General features: G+C 52.1%; 1 protein-coding gene across 1 annotated transcript in view; it reads left to right on the top strand.

Moving 5' to 3' along the window:
- Positions 1 to 17,551, top strand: part of LOC100903081 (lachesin) — a 42,371-nt gene extending 24,820 nt beyond the window's left edge. The window contains exons 5-9 of the mRNA XM_029111795.1: positions 6,156 to 6,284; positions 9,582 to 9,881; positions 10,323 to 10,430; positions 13,315 to 13,374; positions 17,478 to 17,551. Of these exons, the coding sequence (XP_028967628.1) occupies positions 6,156 to 6,284; positions 9,582 to 9,881; positions 10,323 to 10,430; positions 13,315 to 13,374; positions 17,478 to 17,551 (671 nt within the window). The remainder of the gene's footprint in view (positions 1 to 6,155; positions 6,285 to 9,581; positions 9,882 to 10,322; positions 10,431 to 13,314; positions 13,375 to 17,477) is intronic.
- The last annotated feature ends 4,148 nt before the right edge of the window (positions 17,552 to 21,699 follow it).

Genomic DNA, 21,699 nt, shown 5'->3' with positions numbered 1-21,699 from the left:
CTATTTGGCCTCAACATCAGTGGTGAGGCTCGATGAGAGTGTTTCAGCGAAGATAGACCATCTTCCCCGATGGAACGCTTCACGAACGCGCGTTTTCGAATTCGATTTGAACGGCAGTGGAGTGAGCGAGAAGCTCGGTTCGTACCATTGCTGGAGATGTGCCAACAGCGGTTCTCGTCCATCGTAGGGAGCCTCTGGAATAGGCTAGGACTCCAATCGTCCCGATGAGCAAAAAGGAGATCTTTTCAAACGCGTCGGCGGAGCTCAACTGCGTTAAGGAAAAGCGAACTCGCGAGTTTCTTCTGAGATTATGATAATCTCCGCCGAGGAGGAAAAAATCTGTTATCTTCGATCTCGAGCTCGCTTTGTTAGAAGTGCCGGAGGCCAAGCTTCGCCTTCGAATGGGATTTGTTGTTGGGACACTTTACATACCAAAGGGACTCCAATCGAGCTTCGATAACGTGCACAATCCGCCCGATCCGGGGACTGAATGCCTCCTTCCGATCCGGCACTATTCGTCACGGATTGTTTTTCTCTGTGAGGGATCCTGTCATCGAGTCACTACCTCGAGCGTCCTCCGACGCGACCTCTGCTGCGTCCGACCGTTCGGATGTCAGAAGGTCTCGCCCGTGGCTTCGGCTTTCTATTTCCCTCGCTGCATACATAATGTCATTGGCGTCTGGCCTTGCGCCGCGGTCAACTCGCCGACGCGTTGCACCGCTTCGTCGACGTTCGCAGCGAATCCGCGATTGAGGAAGCTGTCAACAAAATGCATTTGGTGCCCCTGTCTGCTGCCCCTCCTACAGTGACTGACTGCAGTAGTGTTTTTCGCTCCTGACTGACTGATCATGCGCTCGTCTACGTCACGCGACGACAGTCGATGGTGTTGATCTTTATTTGACATGTGTCAACGAATTTTTCCAAGTTGCTGCTTCTCGACTTTGAATGGACTTGTGCATCCACTGTCTTGCAGCGAGTTCCCGCTGTCGTCCGTTGTTTTTATTTTTCGCGCTGCTCCGCCCGTTCGGCGGCACGGTGGCAGCGAGTTCAGGAATAGTTCCCTCGAAACTTTTCCCAAGCGGAGACTCCTTGAACAGCGGAGCGCTGGGGCGGAAGAAGGAAGTAGATTGAATCGATCCAAGCGTGGGGGAATGAAATTTCGATCGGCTGGAGGAGGATTAATTGGTTCAGGAACTTCATATTCGGAGATTGAGGAGAAATCGGGAGTCGGTGTTTTCCGAAAATCGTCCTGATTATTTATGCTCCGAGCTGGATCGTTCCCGGTGGACACCGCCCCACGCAACAGACGCGGCCTAATTGTCAGAGACTTCGAAGCAAACGAGCGCAATCGAAATGGAGAGGTGATGGCAGATGTCGCGCAGCTGCCTTGGAGGAGAACTTGTTCTCCATGCGGGCTAGCAGCACTGGTCTCCTTGTTACGTTCCAACTCGCGTCGGTGTTGATGATTGCCGCTGCCGCCTTCGCTATGTTTGGAGAGGAATGACAGAGGAAAAGGAGAACTGAGACCAGTTTTTCTGAGGACCGGCCGAACAAACGGATACTCACCAACGGGAACAGCTGGCGACAGAACGTTGGGCAAGGCTGCGACAGCGTAAAGCGGCAACAGCAGCACATAACAAATCGTTCGAGTGGAATATACTCAAATAAAAATGTTCGGTCATTGATTCGGCCCCGGGAGGCGATTCCGCCTGCTCACACTGTAGCTCCGATGGATCGACGGGAAACAAACTCAGAACTCTCCTTCGTAGATCGGAATCTAACTCTTGATTCGTTTCCAATCCGAATTTCATCGCTCCCCTCCGCTCAATATAATGAGAAGGCATTCGAGCCCAAACCTCCGCTGATATAACAGGCAGAACGAGAAGAGCGATGAATTCGTTCCAAATTCCGGTGATCGAATTGAGAATTGCTATCCAAGAGCTCACGCGATCTCGCGGGAACGAGGCACCGCGTACGGCAGAAAAAAGACTCGAACTCGGGATCGCGGACTCGCCCTGAACTTTTCTCGTCCGTTCCATTTCTCAGGCTTTGGAACCGGTTCTCGCTAATTAAGATCCCTGGGATTGAGCGTTCCTCGCTTCCGGCGCAGAAGGATTATGCGGCGGTGGAATTATGTCCGGAGATTTGATGCACCATCGCGGAGGGAAAAACATGATATGGAAAATCGTGTGGGAAATCGAGATCAGTCCCAGATCCCTGACATGGTCTCCCAGCTTCCGAAAACCATGAGCGAATATTTCCCGTCGTCGCGGTCGTGGTCAAAAACATCAGGGCCCTGAACGAAAATTTTGCGCTCACGCATGGGAGCTGTCCACCGCCGGAACTAGGCGGGCGTCGCATCGGGCTCGAGCGCCATAATCTGCGATTAGAATGAACGATGATCAGCCGTGGGAGTACACGTCGAGTCTGTGTTCTAATATTCCGGGCCAAGATCCAAGCCGGTGGACTAAGAGTTGTTATCCAGCCTGCTTTCTCACGTAGTCGCCGTCACGGTTGCCGTCAACGTCATTTGCGTTAGCGCCTCTGGCGTCCGTCATCAACGTATCTTTTGATGTCAAAGGCTGCTACCCGCACCAACACAGCCAGCAGCGGCCCTGGGCGGACAGAATATTCGTCGCATCTGCGTTCCTTATTCTCTGCTCCGTGCGTCCTGCGGCTGGATAACTGGCTCCTCCGCTAGACCGAGCTACTCCGTAGACTCTCGTGTGCCATCGGCGTCTCACTCCCCCTCCCCTAACTCCTTCCCCTAAACAACGAGTGTTGAGGATATGGCACCAAGTCAAGCACCGGAGGGAGACCGTCGGAAAAAAAACGTATCAGAGAGAGAAGGAGCGAGGATTCTGCCTCGAGCCAAGCTTCCTCCGATCCGAAAGGGTCCACATACCCAGCAAGCCTCAATTAAGGACAAGATAGTAGCTTTGAGGCGAATGGACAAACATCTGGACGGACGTCACAACTTGGCGGGCAAGACGATGGAAATACATGATGCCGAAATCCCGAACAGGCGGGCATGAGACAAGAAGTCGCGCATCGATCAACAATACGCATCAAGGAAGCTCAATCAATCATCCAATCAGTCTGTTTGGGAGAATTGTATCTTTGGGCGGTTCCGCCGCCTAAGCCGAATAATGCCTCATTGTCTTCTTCGAGGGTCGACTCGAGTTCAATCCAGGAACTGCACTGAGTCGATCTCAGTCTAAAGTCTGCGAGACTTACTCCCCTATAAACGGTCGAGTGAGTTTTGAAGTTGCACCAGCGACGATCTCAGCCTTCGTCTTGGGCGGGCTGTCGAACGGATTCTCCTCGGATGAGAAGAGTAACAACAAAAGCAACGGCCAACTCGCTCGTCTCTGACCCAGGAGCCTGAGCAATCAACGACGCGACGTCGAAACAAAGAGAAATAATGAGAGGGAACAGACACGACGTCGCTGCTGCATCCAAATGACAAACGCCTTGCGTGTCGTCGTTGCCGCCGAGGCCGACGTTTCTTTTGTGAATCCTTCAGTTGGCAGACTGCTCACTCGCTGGCTCGGTCGTCTACCCGACTTTCCGTGAGAGCAGGGGCTTTTCGGTCAACAAACGCAAATGTCATTCACAAAAGCTTCTGCGAGACGGAGAAGAGGAAAATGCCGAGAGCCAACGTGCGTCAAGAGTCTAATTAGGTGATGCACCATTTGAGTTCGACTCCGGAGTCTTGATCGGGAAGGCGACGGGAAACAAAAGAAAGTTCGCTGGTCCCGTGTGAATACGCAGTTATAGAGCAGCAGTGTCCGACGCGTTGTATAAGGATATGCTCCCGATAGAGGCTTGGTCGGATAGATCAAGATATAGCTTCGGATACGAATTATCTGTATCGCTCTCATGCTCATGAGAGAGTGCGGAGAAGGCGAGGAAACGCATCCGGAGGCGCCCTCTCGAGGCTCCCCGCTCTCGGGGAGGCTCCTCACGGAACTTGCCTCTCGACGGGCTCCTTGTTCCCAAACCTCATATTCACCATCCGGTTCTGACTATATCGGGTGTATGTGACAGAATTCAGTCGACATCGGACTCGACGTTCGAGCAGTCGATTCCAGGAATTGACCGGAGACTCCATTCTGAACGAGAGCCGGAATTCCATTATGAACGTGGCGTCGTCACGTCGAGCAGATGACAGGAATTCAGAAAATGACCTCTCGATTGTTGACTCAGAAAACGGACTTACCATCGAGCCGATTAGATTCTACATATATGCTCTGAACGGACCCGACCAGGACGTGACTCTCTTGCGAGTGGAGCGAAACGGAAGTGACAAGCCTCCTTTCCGTGGACTTCCAGAAACGCCGGTGGTCTTGGAGACTCCCATGGCACACCAGAGAAGATGCAGCGACGTCAACTTATCGCATCGGTATCAGATCAATAGGGGTCGAAGCCGAAAAGCACATCATCGACGTCGGAAGCCCAGAGGCGGCACCGCAGAACGGATGGCGCTCCAGCCGAGAACGAGGATATCGAGGATGTTGTAGGGCGTACGCTCATTGGAGTATTTAGCTGCGCATATTGAGCTTGGGATTGGACTTTAATGAGGCAGGGCAACAACGACCTCCGTCATCGCCGCAGCAAACAAATCCGAGCAAACGAACGGCGAGCGAAGTAGCGGGCGACTGCAGCCGATTCGATTCGCGACCTTCTTGATTTCCCGGCTTTCTTTCCGTTTCTTCCGGCGACGTTCCTCCAGTGTCTCGCTCGGTATCGTTCGTTGCCGTCATCTCTTTTTCTTTTCCGTGCACGCTGTCGGTAACGTCGCAACCGCTCGGGTTTGGTGTATGTGGGTCGGATGTGAAGAAAAAAAACAGAGAATAAAGGACGAAAAAAGCGGTCGGGAGATGATGCGTGAAGCGAGCGGCGAGCGAACGGAAAAGGAACGAACTCAAGTCGACCCCATTCAGCCTTGGGAATGAGACGATCAAAGACGGCAAAGACTGCGGCGGTGCGAGGAAAGGAGGAAATAAAGGAGTGTCGAAACGAAAAGGAGTCAGGAACGACTTAGCTTCCTGAGCTTCGTCTTCAGCGTCAAGTATACGGCGCTTGTTGTTGCTGCTTCTCCCGCTGTCGTGTGGTCGTTTCCGCCGTATTTCTCTTTCTTTTAGTCTCAGTGGTGATTCCCGAGATGAGAGAAAATCCAGGCGGGGTGAAAGGTGGTGTGCGGAGCTCACGGATACTCCGTCGTCTGCTCTCAGGGCTTACGTGGGTGAACTTGAATCATCAGCGTTCGCGGAGAGCTGAGTTCCAAGCGTTTCACCCGCCTGACGGAATACGGTTTTCGGATAAATATATAATATAATTCGACTCAGTCGCTGGATTCGTTACTTCATCTTTATTCAACACGATATGGGACGGGGACGGGGATCTATGCATAAGTCGACTGTAGGAGCTCTGAAAACAACTGGAATTTTGGTCGGGGATTCCCGGATTGGTCCTTCGCACAGTATTCCCGTGCCACCGTCCTGACGCCAGCGAGGGAGCGAGGAAATACCGGGAATGAGATCTCCAAAACAGACTTCGTGCTGGGAGTCGACAAGGTAGTCGTCGTTGCTTCGACTCGGAGCCGCGGGCGTTCCCCGCCACAGAGGACCGTCTTGGGAAGGGAAAATTTTCGCAGAGCCGCCGTACCTAATCGACGGTCAAGTGGGCGAGTCACCGTTTCTTCAACTCTGAGGACGTCTTTCGTATATGTGCGTCTTGACTAAACTGAACGGTAGTTGAGCGAGAGCTGCCGGCAGGGAATCGGAGACTCGCATCGAGGAATATGACTAAAGGGGAGTTCACGTGACGGAAGACTCCGTGACCGTGATTCCCGTGGAAGACCTACTTCTCCCGGTCCTCGATGAGGATCTCTCGACCGAGAAATGGGCGCTGATCATCTGCTAAGGCAGTTGGCATCGCGATTGAATTCCCATACCATTCACCGTAATACCAGCGATTACGAGCGGGGGGAAGGCATGAGCTGTCCGGCTGATAGGTACGAGGGACACGAAGGCCAACCAATAATTTTATAGAGAAGTTTCCGTAGGTTCGGAGGCGTCTAGTACTGGCTGCTGTCTCCTTGCGGGACATTGAGCCCATCTCCGAGGAAGCATAAACAATTCGCATTTCAGTTCATTCTTACACGGGAGAGACATTGAACATCGCCCGAGTCTCGCGGATACACATGGGAGCATATCTTTGCATCGCCAACAACAACGTTCCATCGCCTGTATCGAGACGCATCATGCTCCATGTCCACTGTAAGTATCTCAGTCAGCTGGATCAAGGTACCAGTCGGGGAAATCTCTCGACGAATCGCAAATCTCTTCCTCTCCACCCTGGCACTCCTCTCGAACTCCGGTGGGGTATTGGCTCGAGCTAGGCCGTTCTTTCGGCAGGATATCGAACGAATCACCGTTGTCCTCCTTGCGGAGCCTCTCGCCATACCGATGGGAACTGATCAATGAGGTCGGAGTGAACAGCAGCGGACCCTGTTCGCGTTCAGTCTTCAAAATAATTTCAATTGTTTGAATCGAGCTGGCGCTTTTCGCTCGCGGCATCACAACGCCGCTAATTGTAGGAAGCACGGTCGAGGGAGGCAAAGCGGTCCGTCGACCCGTGAGATAAAATCCAACCAACCCGGATTGACGCTCTCCAGACTGCTGGAGCTATCGGGCCCTTCGCTGTTGTCCTTGTTAATGTACGCGACCATTTGTACGAAATGGTAACAATCTTACAGCGTATCAGTCGCACTTGGACACATTTTTTTGCCCCTCAGATCGCGAATCTTTTAGAGCGTCTTTTCGGGGACTGCGAGCTGTCCCATCGCTCCCCATCCCGTCGATCATGTCTGAGCGAGAATATCGCGCCGAGTCTCTGTGATTCTCCTGCTCGGAGAGGCGTCGCTCGTATCTCGGGATGGCTCCTACAAAGATGTAATTCGAACAATCCACAGATCGACTCAATGAATACTAAGGACAGCAGCGGCTGCTGCCAAAATTTTCATGGTTCCCTCTCGTTTCCCTCCGCGGCTGCTACCATCGCTGTTCCCGAAATGGGTGTTTAAAACCCCTGGCTCGACCTCATAGCGTCGAAATGAGCCGACGAGGGCGGAAAATGAACAGAAGTTGCGAATGCGCGCTCACGTCTGACTTTGAGTGACTCATGGAGAGAAGGAGAAGGGGCTGACTGGGAGAGTGCGTCGCCCACAGCTAAAAGTTTCGAATTCGAATGACTGGACAAACCTTGCCTTTGTATTCATCTCTGCTCCCTTCCAGCTATCAATGCTCTCGAAGGAATTCACTCCCTCCTTTTAACTGCTCTTTGAAAGTATTCGGAGCATATCTCCCGGAGATCGAACCCGTGTCAACGCCTCCTCGATCAGCACAGGAGGTCGGAGCGTGCCATCGCAGGATTATTTCTTCATCGCACCTGATGTCAGTCCAAACTTGGTTCCGAGGGATAAATTCCCGCTTGATTTGAATACCTCTTCCCAGCTCAGTGGAGCTTGTTTATCCTTCTGTGGGATTCACCCCGATTCCCGTGCGCGTCGCGGACGGCATCCTCAGACGTAGGGAAGCAGAAGGAAAATACATCCGCAATACCTCAATGCTCAAACCTTCCGGGAGGAACACTCATCTTCGGCTCCCAAGGCTTCGGCTGAGGCTCCTTACGTTTCCCCCTGTCGCCAGTTCCGGTATATACCCCGCTTGTCATCATTGGAATCCATTTGGCGAAGTCTCGCTAGGATATTCAGACTGCCGGCTTTTCCAATGAGAAGAGAGGCGCCCAACAAAAGAGGCTCTAGCTCCCTTCTGGCGCCAAATTATTCTGCCGATCATCATTTTTGAGACGAGAATCTCAAGTCTGATACGGTCTCGCTGATCCGTCAGCAGTTCTGCACCTATTATTCCTATTTCTCGGGTGATGAGTTCCCTGTCACCGACGGATTCTCGTATCTCCCCTGAGATATTCCCTCTCGCACTTCCGGCACGGAGGCATGCTTCGTCTCAAAAGAGCTGCCTCCGTCCCGATTGGTGTCGGTATCTAACGAGTCGTATCGGAGCCTGCCCCCATTTCTCCTCGAGTCAGACGCAATTGAACTTGACTGCAATTAGGTCCCGAAACAACTATCGGACGATCTGCTAAATGATACATAATTTAATTGCGTTCGTTGGACCGTTTCACTAATTGTCGATCTAGCGAGACGGCCGGCCGGCCGGCCGGCTGACTATTCGGATATCTGTCGCTTCCGACGAGGTCCGACGAGCTCTCCGAATACCTGACGGTCTGTTCCGCATGTCTCAAACGGAGGCGTCGTTTTGAGACCATTCGAAGCGCGGCGGTAATTTCACTCATTGATTCGGGCTCCACCGAGCGGAACCGTCCGACGGGGACATTTCGATCATTAGTTTGGACTTTGAGTCGATCACCGGGCGGCGGATATCGGCTTTCCCCAGTTTGTATTTCGCTGAAGTAGACCGCTGGCTTCCCTCCGACCTGGTGAAAACACCCGAAAATGAGCCTTCACCGGACGGATAGAAATCTGCCACCTTCTGAAACTCGCCGGCGAACTTGCAACCGGATCGGTGTCGCAGGGGTCGTAAAAAGATCCGGAAACAATGCCGGAGAGGGGTGAGAATAATCGGTGAAGAGGAGCGAAAATCCCGAAACTCACTCCGAGAGCAGAGAACTCGCTCGTACTGGAGCTTGTTGGCCGCTTTCCACACTATTCTGAGCACCCTGCGTGGCTGGCTAGCCAGCTTGCTCTTCCGTTTGGTCCGAAGTCAGTCGCTCCAGCTTCTTTTGTGGAGTGCCTAACTCCTCTATGAACTTGCGAGTGCGGTGGACGATCGCGCAAAGGAGAGAAGTCTTTTGTTCTTGCTCGTTGGCTCCCCGTGGCCGCTTGAGCCGGTCGGCCTGGCGGGCGAGGAGAGAGACTCGGCCCGTCGTCCATCGGTTGTTGAGCCGAACAGCAAGAGGGCAAGCGAGCTTTGACAAGACTCATTTTCGATTGAGGCGTATCTCGATTGTCAGCGCAGCCCTTGTTCCATTCTCTCTCCCCGGCGTCGTATTTCTCCTCTTTTCCGACGTTGGTGCTGTTGTTGTTGTCGTCGTTGTCGTTGTTGATGTTGCTGCCACCGGAGTCGGCGTCGTCGGAGTCAAAGTCGTTGGAGGTCATGTGCAGCGATAACGGAAGGCCATTCGATCCCCTTCTGCGCCGGTCTTCATGACTCTTCTCTATGCTCCTCCGGTTTTCCTCTACTGGTCATTGGCGGTATCGTCTGCTTTTTCGGTCTATTAGGGGTTCAGATCTCGGACGGACGAACAGTCAATGATGCGACTACTGCGACCCTTGCTTTGGTCCTGTAATGTATCCCGGAATTTCATGGCAAAGTTCTAGTGCTCAGTTTCGCCCCCAGACTCGACGCCGATAAGGTCCAGCCGCGGAGTGCAGGTCAACGCAGAGAGAGACAAGTGTCTTCGGAACGGCTCGTACAGTCAGACGTTCCGAGACGCAGGCTATTTTTTGTCGTTAACATCGAATATTCTTCCAGTTTCGCCGGTCATTTGGATACCTCAGCAATTGGTCGGTGTCGCACCTCGGCACAACGTTTCTCTTGACTGTCACAGCGAAGCTTATCCTCTGTCCACGATCCATTGGTCGAAGGAGGGAACTCGACTATCGGGAGAAGGCAGCCAAGCCTTCAAGTATCATATCGAATCGAAGCGAACTTCGTCCTACAAAATTCGCTCGATTCTGACAATCAGAGATATGCAGTCGACCGACTACGGATTCTACAAGTGTGTCTCCGAGAATATACTCGGCTTCACCGAAAGTTCAGCACAGATCTACGGTACGTAAACATTCGTCGGCTTGACTCATTCAAGTCTTCCGCGGAGCTTTTTCTGCTCCTGAAACTCGTCTCCGTAAGAAATGGGAGCTCTATGCTGGAGTTCATTTTCCTCCTTATCTCGCAGAATCCAGACGGCAAGTTTCTATTCCACCGGTGAACTGAGAAAATAATAGGCGAAAAAATAAGTGAATCCCTGCTGAGCTCTGCAAGACCATGATCCCGCTCCCGCGATTTTCGCTTTCAAATGATTAAGGTCACCATCTAGATGGGAGTGTTCATGAGTGACAAAAGCTCACATTTCTGCTCTAAGAGAAGTGGGAATTATTCCGCGGGTACACTCGAGTCAAATCAAAGAAGAGAAGCACACGACAAGAAGTCGAGCCTCGGATTCTGAGCTAGATGCTAACGATCTATTCCTTCCTCCCGTCTTTCCCTCCGCAGAAGTATCGCCAGCCAGATCCTCCTCGACGCAGGAGTCCATGGTCGAAGACGACGAAGACGATCACGACCCCACCTACGGCATGGGAACCCCGGAAAAATCCTACAGTGGTACGCATTGTTCTTTACCTGATGCTTTTGGCTTTGGTGGAGCTTCACGTAAATTGAAACGCAGTACTTGGCGCAGAAAATTAGCAGCAGCAGCAGCAGCCGCCGTCGCCAGGGAACTCATTCTAGCTATGCCGCGGTACAGAGTCCGAGTTTGTTTACGAACATTTGACATCGCCGACTCCGAGGGAGATGTGCGAAGTCAAGTTTTGAATCTTCTATCGGGCGAAACAGACCATTAGAGTCTAATCGTGCCATGAGTGTCTTGTTGACTTGGTGGGTGTCATTGTGGTCTGTATGAATGTTCTTCAATGTTCGCTTGATCGATACAGATCGTAGTGATACCCTGATCCTTCCGCTGTGTTTTTGATTCTCGTGGTCTCCGGTGTTCTAGCTGTGTGATTGTTGGGGAGTGATTGAGGGGTAAATCCATCGGCCGAGGTTACTCTACGCCTCGACCCTATGCTGCCGCTCGTTGCATCATATCGAGTTCCATGCATGAATTTCCATTCCTCCCCGTTGAATTCTGTTCCGTCAAAGCCGACTCTCTCTCTCGACTGGGGTAGGAGGGAGAATTCAAATCGTACGTATTGTCGTTCGCTCCTCCTGTAACGCCACATATCGCCTGTTTATTATGTTGGAGGTACCTAAGTCGAAGATTGATATTCGCTCGTTTCTATATCGTCCCATTCCGGATAATGCAGATTTCCCATTTCTAGATTTCAAACGTGCATGTTTTTTGAGAATTGACCCCATTCGACGATATTTACTGACTGCATAATTGCTCCGAGCAGCAGTCTGTTCAGTGTCAGTTTCTCTCTGGGCGTATTCCCGTCCCTGATTATGTACTCTCCGCACAATCGATGTACGTCAGCAGAGTAGATCGGTGATGCCGTTCTGATTCCCTGAATGTCAGAGTCCGTTTCCGGGATCTGCGAGGTTAGCTGTCAGACGATCCAAGGTAGAAAACTAGACGCGATAGCTGGCTAGTTATGAGAGAATCACAAATAAAGTTCATTCGAAAACATTTACCCGTTCGACGCCACTCCTGGTTGCGCGAACGAACGACACGACAAGCAGACACCTCGAGGAAATACGTTGATCCGAGCACCGCGAAGTGTATCCAAAATCATAGATATTTTCTCCTCCTCTCACTCTTCTCGGCGTGAGGGATTAGTTTAGAGAATGAGTGATTCCCCCTGATTGAGTTTGCGCTGATTTGAGTGTGTGAGAGCAGTCCTGTGATAATCCAGTCGAAAAGCACAGTAAAGCTTAGGTACCGATACGAAGACCACGGATTCTGTAGGGAGGAGCGGAAAGTAATCGCAGTCGAGGAATGATTAATAGATTCTCAGCGCAACATTCGATAAGTAGAGGCGGAGGTCCCCCCTGGGACCACGCTCGACATTCCGCGGTGACCGCTCCGTTATACCCCGTTCCCCGCTAAGATTCTTGGAGTAATCTCCTCGGTCCACCCCAATCCCCTTAGAACGTCCCAGCTTCTAAGACCGAAATGTCCAGAGGGAGCGCCAGAATCCCGGCGCGCGCAAAAGCGAATGAGTTGTCTCCGATATTTGCTCGCTGGCGATGATAGTCTCGTCGGCTGGAATCTCTTTCCCAGCACTTGGTTTTAGTCTGAGATTTTTTCCTGCGGAACGCGGCCTTTTCCCTGGTCGAAACTTCGCGACCCGATACGTGGCCGTCGGTGGCTACCTACCTCGACCGTCAGATCTTATGCCCCTGAAAAGTGAAAGACGCGGAGAAGTCCGCTCGCGCGAGCCATTTGGAGCATCCACGTGGAGGTTCACTGAAGTTTCAGAGCGTCTTCCTTGACTTGGACGGGGACGGCTGAATCCTTCTATCTTGTGCCGAATCCCTCTGTTCCAGAGGAAACCTCAGCCGAAGAGAGGATGCTCCCCAAAATCCCCCTAGTCGTTGAAGCACGTCGTGCCGGAGCGAAGTCACACTACGAGAACTTACAATGCGCGATGACCGAAGCGGTGCCTCCGATTGCGGATTGGAAAACTTTCTCGGCGTGTAAGCTGCACCACGATGAGTTTCGCAAAGAGTCGTCGGCTGACTCTGGAGTGATGCTCGTGTGGTCTCGTGGTGCCCGAAAGAGTTGAATCGATGACTGAGCTGATACCAATAGTGGAATTGCGTATCTTCCATGGAAGGAAGATCGAATGATCCCGTCGGGGCAGCGGCAATTAGTCGAGGATTCCTTGTGCGACGCTCAGAGGCACCCAAAAAGGCGCCCAGAGAGTTTTTCCTGTATTTGGACTCCCGATGGAGATCCCTTCGAGTCCACGCGATTCTTCAGAATATTGGAAATATTCTATAATTCAGGACCGATTTGGGAGTTTTGATCAAACTCGAGAAAATACGGAGCGGCTCTTCAAAGAAGATGCAGATTCGGGCCGAATCAATAATCCATAGAGCCCGCCGGGCTCGGCAGCCGACTGGTCGGGCCTCGGACGCTCAGACGAAGTCTTCCGAACTATGAGGGAATCCCACTGCTCATACAGCTCTTCGATTGGAAATCCTTGAGGGTTTTCGAGTTTTCGTTCTCCGGGAAATCCTCGGGAATTTCCACATCTTGAAGATTTTTCCGGTGGATGAGAGAGACTTGAAGTCGCGGAAGGAAGAGCAGCCATTAAGAGAGAAAATTCTATGATCGCGTCCAACGAGCGAGCGAGATTCGATCTCCCGGCTTTTCATCGAGGACTGACCTCGACTCCCCGAGGGACTCGGTTTGGTGGAAGTTGCTGAAGAGCTCGCTGGCTGCCGTCACGGAAAGATCGCTGACAGAGAGATAATTGATCTCGGAGCCAAACTGAGAATCTCTCCCAAACTCTAACCACTTGTCTGTTTGCTTTCCTTCCAGATGGTAAGTACTTTACGGAGGAAGTGTTACGCCCAAAGGAGCTCACGAACAAAGCATCCGGTAGGTGAACACGTCTTCTCACGAGCGTCGGAATGCGAATCGTTGATCAGCGGGCGGGATCCCCAATCGGGTCCGGTCAAGCGGCCCATCAACTCCACGAAGACGTCGGATCGTTCCAAACTTGTTCTAGTCCAATTCAGAGGTGTCAGGCGGGCTGTTCATAATTCTCGTCTTAACTACTAGTTCTCGACTCGGACAGTACGATGTGTTCAAATGTGTGGTCTCGTTCTCGTCTCGGAGCTAAATTAGCGGCACAATAGTGCTCGCTTCATTAGTCATGATCACAATTTGTTTCCGAGCTCAGTGTTCCCCGCTATCTATTCTCTCTATCTCGGCGAACTCTATCTTTCCCCTTTCGTCGTGGGGGTCTCTCCCTTTCCGGCTCGGGCCGGAGGACGGGCCTGAGCTCTGTCTTTGTGCATACGCCCAGCTTTATCTTCGGAGCCGTCGCATTCTGTCACTGTTGTCTGCTGGGAGTGGAAACCGGGCGGAAAGGGAAGAGGTAGGCAGAAGGACCCGCAGCGAAGGACGAGGCGAGCGGCAGCCACCACGAGCCCGGTGTGGGGCTGTTGTGTTGAGGGGGGAGGGGCGCATAGTCAAGTCTGATATGCACGCACAGAAAATGCCTGGCTCATGTCAGACAGAGAGTCGCTTGTCAAAGGCAGTGAGCATTTTGAATTCGCTAGCCTCCTTTGCTAGCTCACTGTGCCATGACCAGCCGCTGTTTCAAGCCTTCCTTGTTTGGTGCCCGGCGTCGACAGTCAATATGTGGGCTAAACACAAAAAGTCGAGGAGCAGATACGACGGATGTCAAAGAGCTTCATTCGATGATGGGGATCCCTTCGAATCAGAGGGATTCCTCGAGAACGAAGCTTACCGGGTCGTTCCGTCCGAGTCGGTGACTCTGGACGATGGACTCATCAACCCCGAGATCGGACCGGATCCCTGATGCAATCGGTGGTTTCTACTCGGGATTCGCCCAATCGCTGATCAATTCACCTGGATCAATTCAGGAAAACAGTCATTGTTCGCGCCGCGATGTTCCTGAATAATTATGTATCCGAACTGTCTGGAGGGAGCTAGGGAGAGGCTAGCATGCTCAGAGCGAGGAGAACCCGTCGGTTTACTGCGAACCTGCCGAAAGTTTCACGGCTGATAAAGTGCAATATTTCCAGTCCGGAATCATTGCACCCATCGAACGGGCGCTTGTTGCCAACTCAGTCAGCTTCGGGATGGAATCTTCCGCAAAACACAAGCTCCAGAGGGTGCGAAGCGACACTAGGCGGTGCCGATTGAGAAACTTCGAGGAGCGGGAAGAAATCCGGCGCGAGGAAGAAATAGAAGACGGAGGCAGACGTCATCGACGGGCTCAGACTGAGCGAGATATATCGGGGGAGATCTGAATGAGCGGACAGGGAGAGAGCTTTCAGGCTCTCAGTCAGTCGGAAGGGATCCGTTTCAAAGGAGCTGCGTTTGCGTTGGTTTTACGCTCCATTTGAGCGCCCGGCGGAGTTCAAAGGCTTGCACGCAGGCGGAGTTTAGCCAATCAGCAACGAAATTAACTCGGCTCGGATGCTCACAGCGGAGTTGCGGTTCGACAGTCGGGCCAGACGAAGCGGAATTCATGAATCCTCTGGTCGTTCCCTCAAAAGTATGTTCGAGCTCTGTCAGTTTCATGATGATTCGCTCGTCTGTCTGTGAATGGTGATCCGTCGTCCCGCGCGATGGCATTCTTTCCACGGGCCGCTTGCGGAGAAGATTCTGATACAGTTCTGCTCGGCCTCGACTGATGAAGACCTACAAAAGCTCAAGGTCGTATCGGACGAGTTTTCCCGCTTTTCTCGACGCTGTCGTTCGGATATCGTGTTGACTGCCGACTTATGTATACGAGGGGCCAATGGCAAGCGGAAAGATGATCCGAGCGCTCTTGAGAAAGATCCGGTGCTAGATCAAACAGCGCCGAGGAAAAAAGAGACCGTCACCTCGAGTGCGGCACGCTCGAAAGAGAGACGGCCAAGGACGAAATATGATGAAAAGGGACGGAAAAGGACCGGAGCAGCTGCCGCATCCACTAGGAATACTGCGAGACCATTTGAATAGCGTGTGGGCTTCTCTTGCCTACGTGCATGAACAGAGGAAATTTATCACTGTTCAACAGACAAGCCAGGTGGGCTTTCTCGTATACTCGCACCGCCTCCAGCTCCATGTGGCCTCGCCGCGGTACATTTGTGAACATCAGCCGTGAGGAAGATGTCATTCGTTGTGGTCGTCGAAATTCCAGCACTTGATAGGGCGTCGAGCCAGTCTACACAGCGACACGCGAGCCGGCGCACGACGACGACGGCAGCAGCAGAACACGATACGATTCGACACTTTTTGCTCCTCTCCGGAGCTCCGACGCGGACGACGCATTTCCATGAGGAGTCAGAAAAACTGGTTGAAAAGATTGCCATCGTCCTCTGTGCGATGTGCATGGACGGCGCGGTTGGCATCCGCGGTCGGAATAATTTCGACTCTAAGCTGCGCGGTTCGAGCTGGGATCCGAACGGCGGCTGTTCGAACGATCTCTCACGTTTCTCTATGATTCCTTCCGATCTTAGATAGCTTGTTGGGCTTCGACTGATAATACTTTGAGCCGCATGGGTCCTCTCAGCCGAGTGAGAGAAAAAAGGCTCGATCGTATTAACTCGCATGGTCCTTCGGAGACGTATAGAAAGTTTCGCGGGGAGCGTGCTCAATGTTGCTTGATGCATGCTCGAGACATCGTTGAATCTTGAGACTTCAGTGAGCGCACATTGCGGCGATAATGCCGCTGATGTCTACGACCACGCTGAGCTCTCAACACGTATGATCGGTCGAAGGTAACCAACAAGTCAGTGATCCACCTCGAGAGCTTATTTGTTTTGGCCCATTAGCCGCTGGCATCATAAGCATCATAATTCAAGCGAGCTCCTCAGCTCGCCAACCAACACACCAACCAACATCGTCCGTTTTCTCGCTCGCCCCCCTCATTGAGCAAGCAGAGTATGTGTTATTATTATGAGAGGTAATTTACACTCAGGTGATTATGGGTACGGACTACTTGAGGGATAGTTTAGTAGAATATCTCTCTCGGTCTACGCCCTGACCCCCTAGTTGTGCGTCAGAGTTGCCGAGCTCCGTCAGAAGGGATTTGAGGCTTGCTTTAAGCCGTACCTAATGGCCAATTCGACGCACGACTTTTGGTCGCCTCGGTGAAATCGTTTTTTTCTCTTTGCGCAAAAATTGGATTTTCGTATCCATGTCGTCCCGTACACTGGTGGACCTCGCAGCCTCAACCACCGACTGTCGGATCTCCCTCTGAGAAAAAATCGCCGGCTGCCACCGACTGAATTCAAATTGACAGCTGGAAAATCTGCTTCTTCCGCGCGAGTCCTTCCTCCGCTTCGAATCTGGCAATTGGATGAGTTGGTTGTTGGGATTAGGCCTTCTCCTCAGGAGTCGTTGCGGCGGGGGACCAACCAAAAACCCGGGGGTTCAATGTAAAGGGGAATCTGACCACTACTCCTGCTTCCGATCCAGAGGGAAAAGCTTTCCAAGGTTCGGAGAACTTCGAAGAGATGACCTAAACATCCTCCGACGGTTTTGAAGACTTCCGATGCACAATTTTTCGGCCTCTCTCGCTCCTCCGATTACGGGGCCACACACAGACGGTGGGGGAGTCAGTCTCGCAAGAGCGCGACTTGCAATACGTCAACGTCAAGTCAGGGCTTGGGACCGGGCGGGAAGGTGGAAGGAGAGCTTCAGCTGGGGAATCATAGGAGTCCATTCGTGACAAATCGACAATAATGCTTCGCGACCACACGTCAATTCGAAACAGGGCTTCAGACGAAAGCTCATGACATCGTTCATGCAGATGACGGGCTGCAAGCTTTTTTCTTCAGGTCGCCGATCTTCGATCTGGAAGGAGAATATCCTTTCCATCGGAGTCACGGCTCGGACAGCAACAGCCTTTCTACCCATCCGAACCCGGAGTAACAATGCCCCATGTTCTAGCTCAGGGCCAGATTCTGTCTAAGGCGAATGAATCCGGGTATACGAGTTCTTCACGATTTTTTTTTCAGGAGCATTGAGTTCCATTTCGAACGCCGTTATCACGCTACCATGCGTCCTGGTCGCTCTGTTGAACATCTCGTGATTCTGAGGATCATAAGCTGTAGCGTGCGGACCGGTGGCGAACCGGGAAAACTTGGGACGCCCTGGAAATCGCCCCAGGTCGTCGGTGTGATCATATCGTGGAACGCAGATCCGGACACCTGCAATTCTGACACATGAGCGCGTTTGTGTGTTCGGATCTCGAGGCATTTGGCACTGCACTGTACACACCTTGTAAATAGATGAGGAACTCGGATGAAATGTCGGACCGACCACGGTCGCTGAGAAAATGTGAGAAGGATGAGAACACGGACGACGAACGGAAGGAGTTTCGGGAAGCCAAATCAGACTCTGTGTTCGAACGACTGAGCATAAGTGGAATTTGTAATGATTCATCACGTTGCGTCGACTGTTTGACGGATCGACCGGATAGCATACTCGACTGTCGCTAGGGCGGTAGATCGGTCGATCAGGTGATCACCCAATCGGTCTAGGATTTACAGCCTGTTGCATATGAGAGAAATTGACAAGGTATCGCGAACTTGCTCGTAATGTCTGAAAAGGAGCGAATGGATGAGGTAGACGATCTCTACGTACATTTGATAAAGTCCTCGCCGTCATCATCCTTAACGTCCAACGTCGTGGCAGTGCTCTCAAAGTTCGTGGAACCTCCCTGTGCTTACTCGAAAGCTGGACGGAGAGCATATTCGCAGACAAGGACCAAACACGGAAACCGTCGAGTGATTTGTTGCCGCGAAGCCGGAGGTTCTTCTGAGCAGTTTTCCGGGGCTGCTACGAGGGCACCCACCGCGAAAGTGATGTTTGTATTATATGTATGTCTATAGTACTAGGTATCTTCTGAGAGATCGCCTCCTGCTGTATACGGAGCTGAGGAGTAGGGCTTTTTGACGATCATGAGGGATTGGATTGCTCGCATCTTGACCTGTCAGAATCGACAGCAGAATAGCAATGCTTGAAACCCTGTTGTAGGGAAATGTTCCGTCATTCGGGAGGCCATCTCTCCGAGTCGTGAGTCGAGCCATACAGCTGAGCAGACTGAGGAGCAGGGATATATGATACTTACAAATGTCGGAGACAGGGAGAGCACGACACCAGGGAACTTCAAACTGCAGCCAACATTTAAGAGAAATGACAGTGGAGAATTGAAATTATCGCAACAACATTATAATCTTCATCCTCATGATTAGACATGAAATATCGAGTCCCTCCTGCGTTCTTAATAATTTCAACCCTATCGATCCGGTACGTAGGCGTGTGATCAAATCATTGATCTGTTTTCTAGTCAACCCACCCCTGTGTCACCTCCTGAACCAGAATGGCCGTGTATCGCGTGGGTATTTGTTCGGTATCGAAAAATAACACGGACATTCCTCACAGCTTGAGTCCGAGGTAAACGGGTTGTTGAAGTTGTTGGAGTTCGATTACCGATTCAGGAATTGTGACCGGATGGAGTCGGAATTCAAAGGAAATGAACGGTCGATGCGACATCATACTATCCGGCATCCGAATTATAGACAACAACGTGGAGTGTAGGAAACAATTTTCGACCGTGTGGACCTGAGAATGTGGAAAATTGTCAAGAATAAACTCTGGCAGAAGAGATAATTTTGGACAAATGTATAATGATCGTGTGTTTTCCTTTTTCTTCGGGAGCTCTCTCTCTCTCGCTTTGATTCAGCGCGGAATTGTAGGGACAGGTGCGAGAGGTATTCAAGCATGTGGTTCGTTCTGGGTTTTACAGATATCTTGAAGCAATCTGGTAAGTCGCACTGTATACGCTCGTCGCGCCGGAATTGAACTCTCCGTCGCAAATCCAATTAGTGGGATGGTCTTCTGTCCCGCGCGCTTCATTCGAAAAACTCCACGAGGCAAATGGAATTGGACACAGTGCACGGCCTAAGATTCGGGTCGGAATGAACACCCATTCTCGGAGTCTACGTATAAGTGACACAGCGATAGTCGGCGTTCTGACTCTGCACCAGCGCGTTATTTGCGTGTGTGTTTGCGATTGCATGTCTCGTAGGCGGTGGCAGTCGACGGCAGGACACGCTATACATGAAGTGAGCGTATCCAGGGTGTATGTAGGCCTATGAGCTGAGCATATCTACCGGAGTGCCTCGCTACCGGCGGAGGAAGAAGTCAGGTACAACTACATGCAACTACGGTAAAGGAATAATAGGAGTACAACTGGAAAGGTTGTTCTTGGGCAAGGAGCAGCGGGATACAGGCGAATACGGCGAACACCAAATACACAGCATGGGACGCTTCGCGTGAGGCAGGGAGAGAAATTTCTGCAGAAAGGACACCTTGCGATACGCGGGAGCTCAAAATGGAGAGAATGCACAGAGAGCAAACCTTTCAGAAGTCAGTCGGTTTGCCACAAGCCCACGCTGTTTTCAGTCCGTTCTGACCCGCCGGCAGACTCGCTGGGAAAAGTAGACACGTGAGTGGGTGAATAAGAACGGAGGCGTAGCCAAAGAGGAAAGTTCGAACGAAGAGGGTTTGTTGCTGTTGAACCGAATGATGGAGAAAAAACTGTGTTAAGGCAAGCGGAAGACCAGCGGTCGGTCCAGCTCCGCTGCCCAGCCTGGGCAGACATTGATTGGATCCAAAGTACCTCATGGTCGTTGACCGCGCGCTTCCATGTCTGGCAACAGTGACGGTTTCCCGAACCTGTGGCGAACAGCTGCTAATTCGCTCCGATTGGCCAGCGCAAGCGAGGTAGAAGGGATTCTGGCAAAAATACGCCGGGTGAGCCGACAGATGATAACACTGCCACCTACGACAGATGATGCAAAGATATTTCAGTCGACTCCAAGATCATCCAACAATCGATGATGCTGTCGTCAGCATTTCCAGAAACGTCCGACGGTCTGTTCCGCTGAACGCTCACGTCCGCCGCGTGGACATAGAGGTCCCTCTTCAAACTTCCCTTGGGCTATGCCTATATTTCGACGCTTGCCAAGCAAACGTCGATGACGACGACAGCAGCAGCTACGACGACGAGCGTTGACAAAGACTCCGGACCATTACGATGTCGCATCGCAAATAGACCAGCTCTGGAGGGGACGCAATCGGAGCAAGTATCCGCCGCTCGTCCGCAGGACAACATCGTGTGGCAACATCGTACTCGAGTCTCTTTGCGGCCAGCCCATTCAGATCTCGGCTCTCTTGTCCCCTAGGCTCGTCTCCAAGCTCCTGGCCCGTGCGTTTCCTCAAATTATTCGGGGTTTGCCTCTTTGAACGATGAGCAGACTCACACGAAGCGTCGCAAGTTGCCAAGACGGAGCGTCACTCCGATTTCCTCGCTACATCCGAAAGGCTCCGATGACGATCGCATCAGCCGAGTGGAAAAATTACCGTTCGCTGGGAAAACTCTTCAGACCACGCCGCGAGGCAGGGAAATGTTGGACCACGCTTATAAAGTTGGGAGATTGTCGTTGGGAAGTATCATCGCCAGTTCAGACTTCCGCAGAGGCATGCCCTCTCTGGGCTCGAGCCGGGCTACTATGCAGCAGCCCGCAAGCTTCTGCTAGCCAAGAGAGTTTGGGTGATACATCCTCGAAATTGTTCAATTAGGGTAAAATGCCTCGTTTGCGAGGCCTTATTGCCCCCAACCGCCCTCATATTCACCCACTCGTCCCTACGAATCCCCGTTCCGGGTCCATGCAAACCCCTACAACATACTAGCATGACCCTCGGTCCCTCGCGCCTTGTCCGCTTGGTGCCACTTTTTACGCTCCGTACTTGCCCCAGATTCGCCCTTTCTTTGCTCTACCGCCGAGCTCCGGGAATTTATCTACGCCATCCCCCGCTCGAGTGAAGCCATTCTCAGCTCCGCCGAAACATATCATAGCATGCGACGGCGGACACGAAATTCGTCGACGACCCTGATCTCATTTTGTCGAATCCGTTCAGCCTGAATATTCAGACGGACACTCCCATCCAGATCGGTTCCAGGACATTTCCGCGCTCGACACGGGCACATTGTTTTCGTCCGCCCGAACTCAACGCAGCATCCGTTCGATCTGCCGCCGGCGCCGGTAGGGGGAATTACCGCGAGGAAGAAGCCGACACGAGACCTTGAATGAATTCCAACTCCCTCGAGAGAAGCAACAAGCTCTGAATGAAAACTCCGTCGGTGGCCGCTGGAATCTCTCGAACCGGAGG

The sequence above is a fragment of the Galendromus occidentalis genome, unplaced genomic scaffold (genome assembly GCF_000255335.2).
Source record: "Galendromus occidentalis unplaced genomic scaffold, Mocc_1.1 scf7180000077470, whole genome shotgun sequence".
In the NCBI taxonomy this organism is placed as follows: Eukaryota; Metazoa; Arthropoda; class Arachnida; order Mesostigmata; family Phytoseiidae; genus Galendromus; species Galendromus occidentalis.
This window is presented reverse-complemented; position numbering and strand designations above follow the sequence as displayed.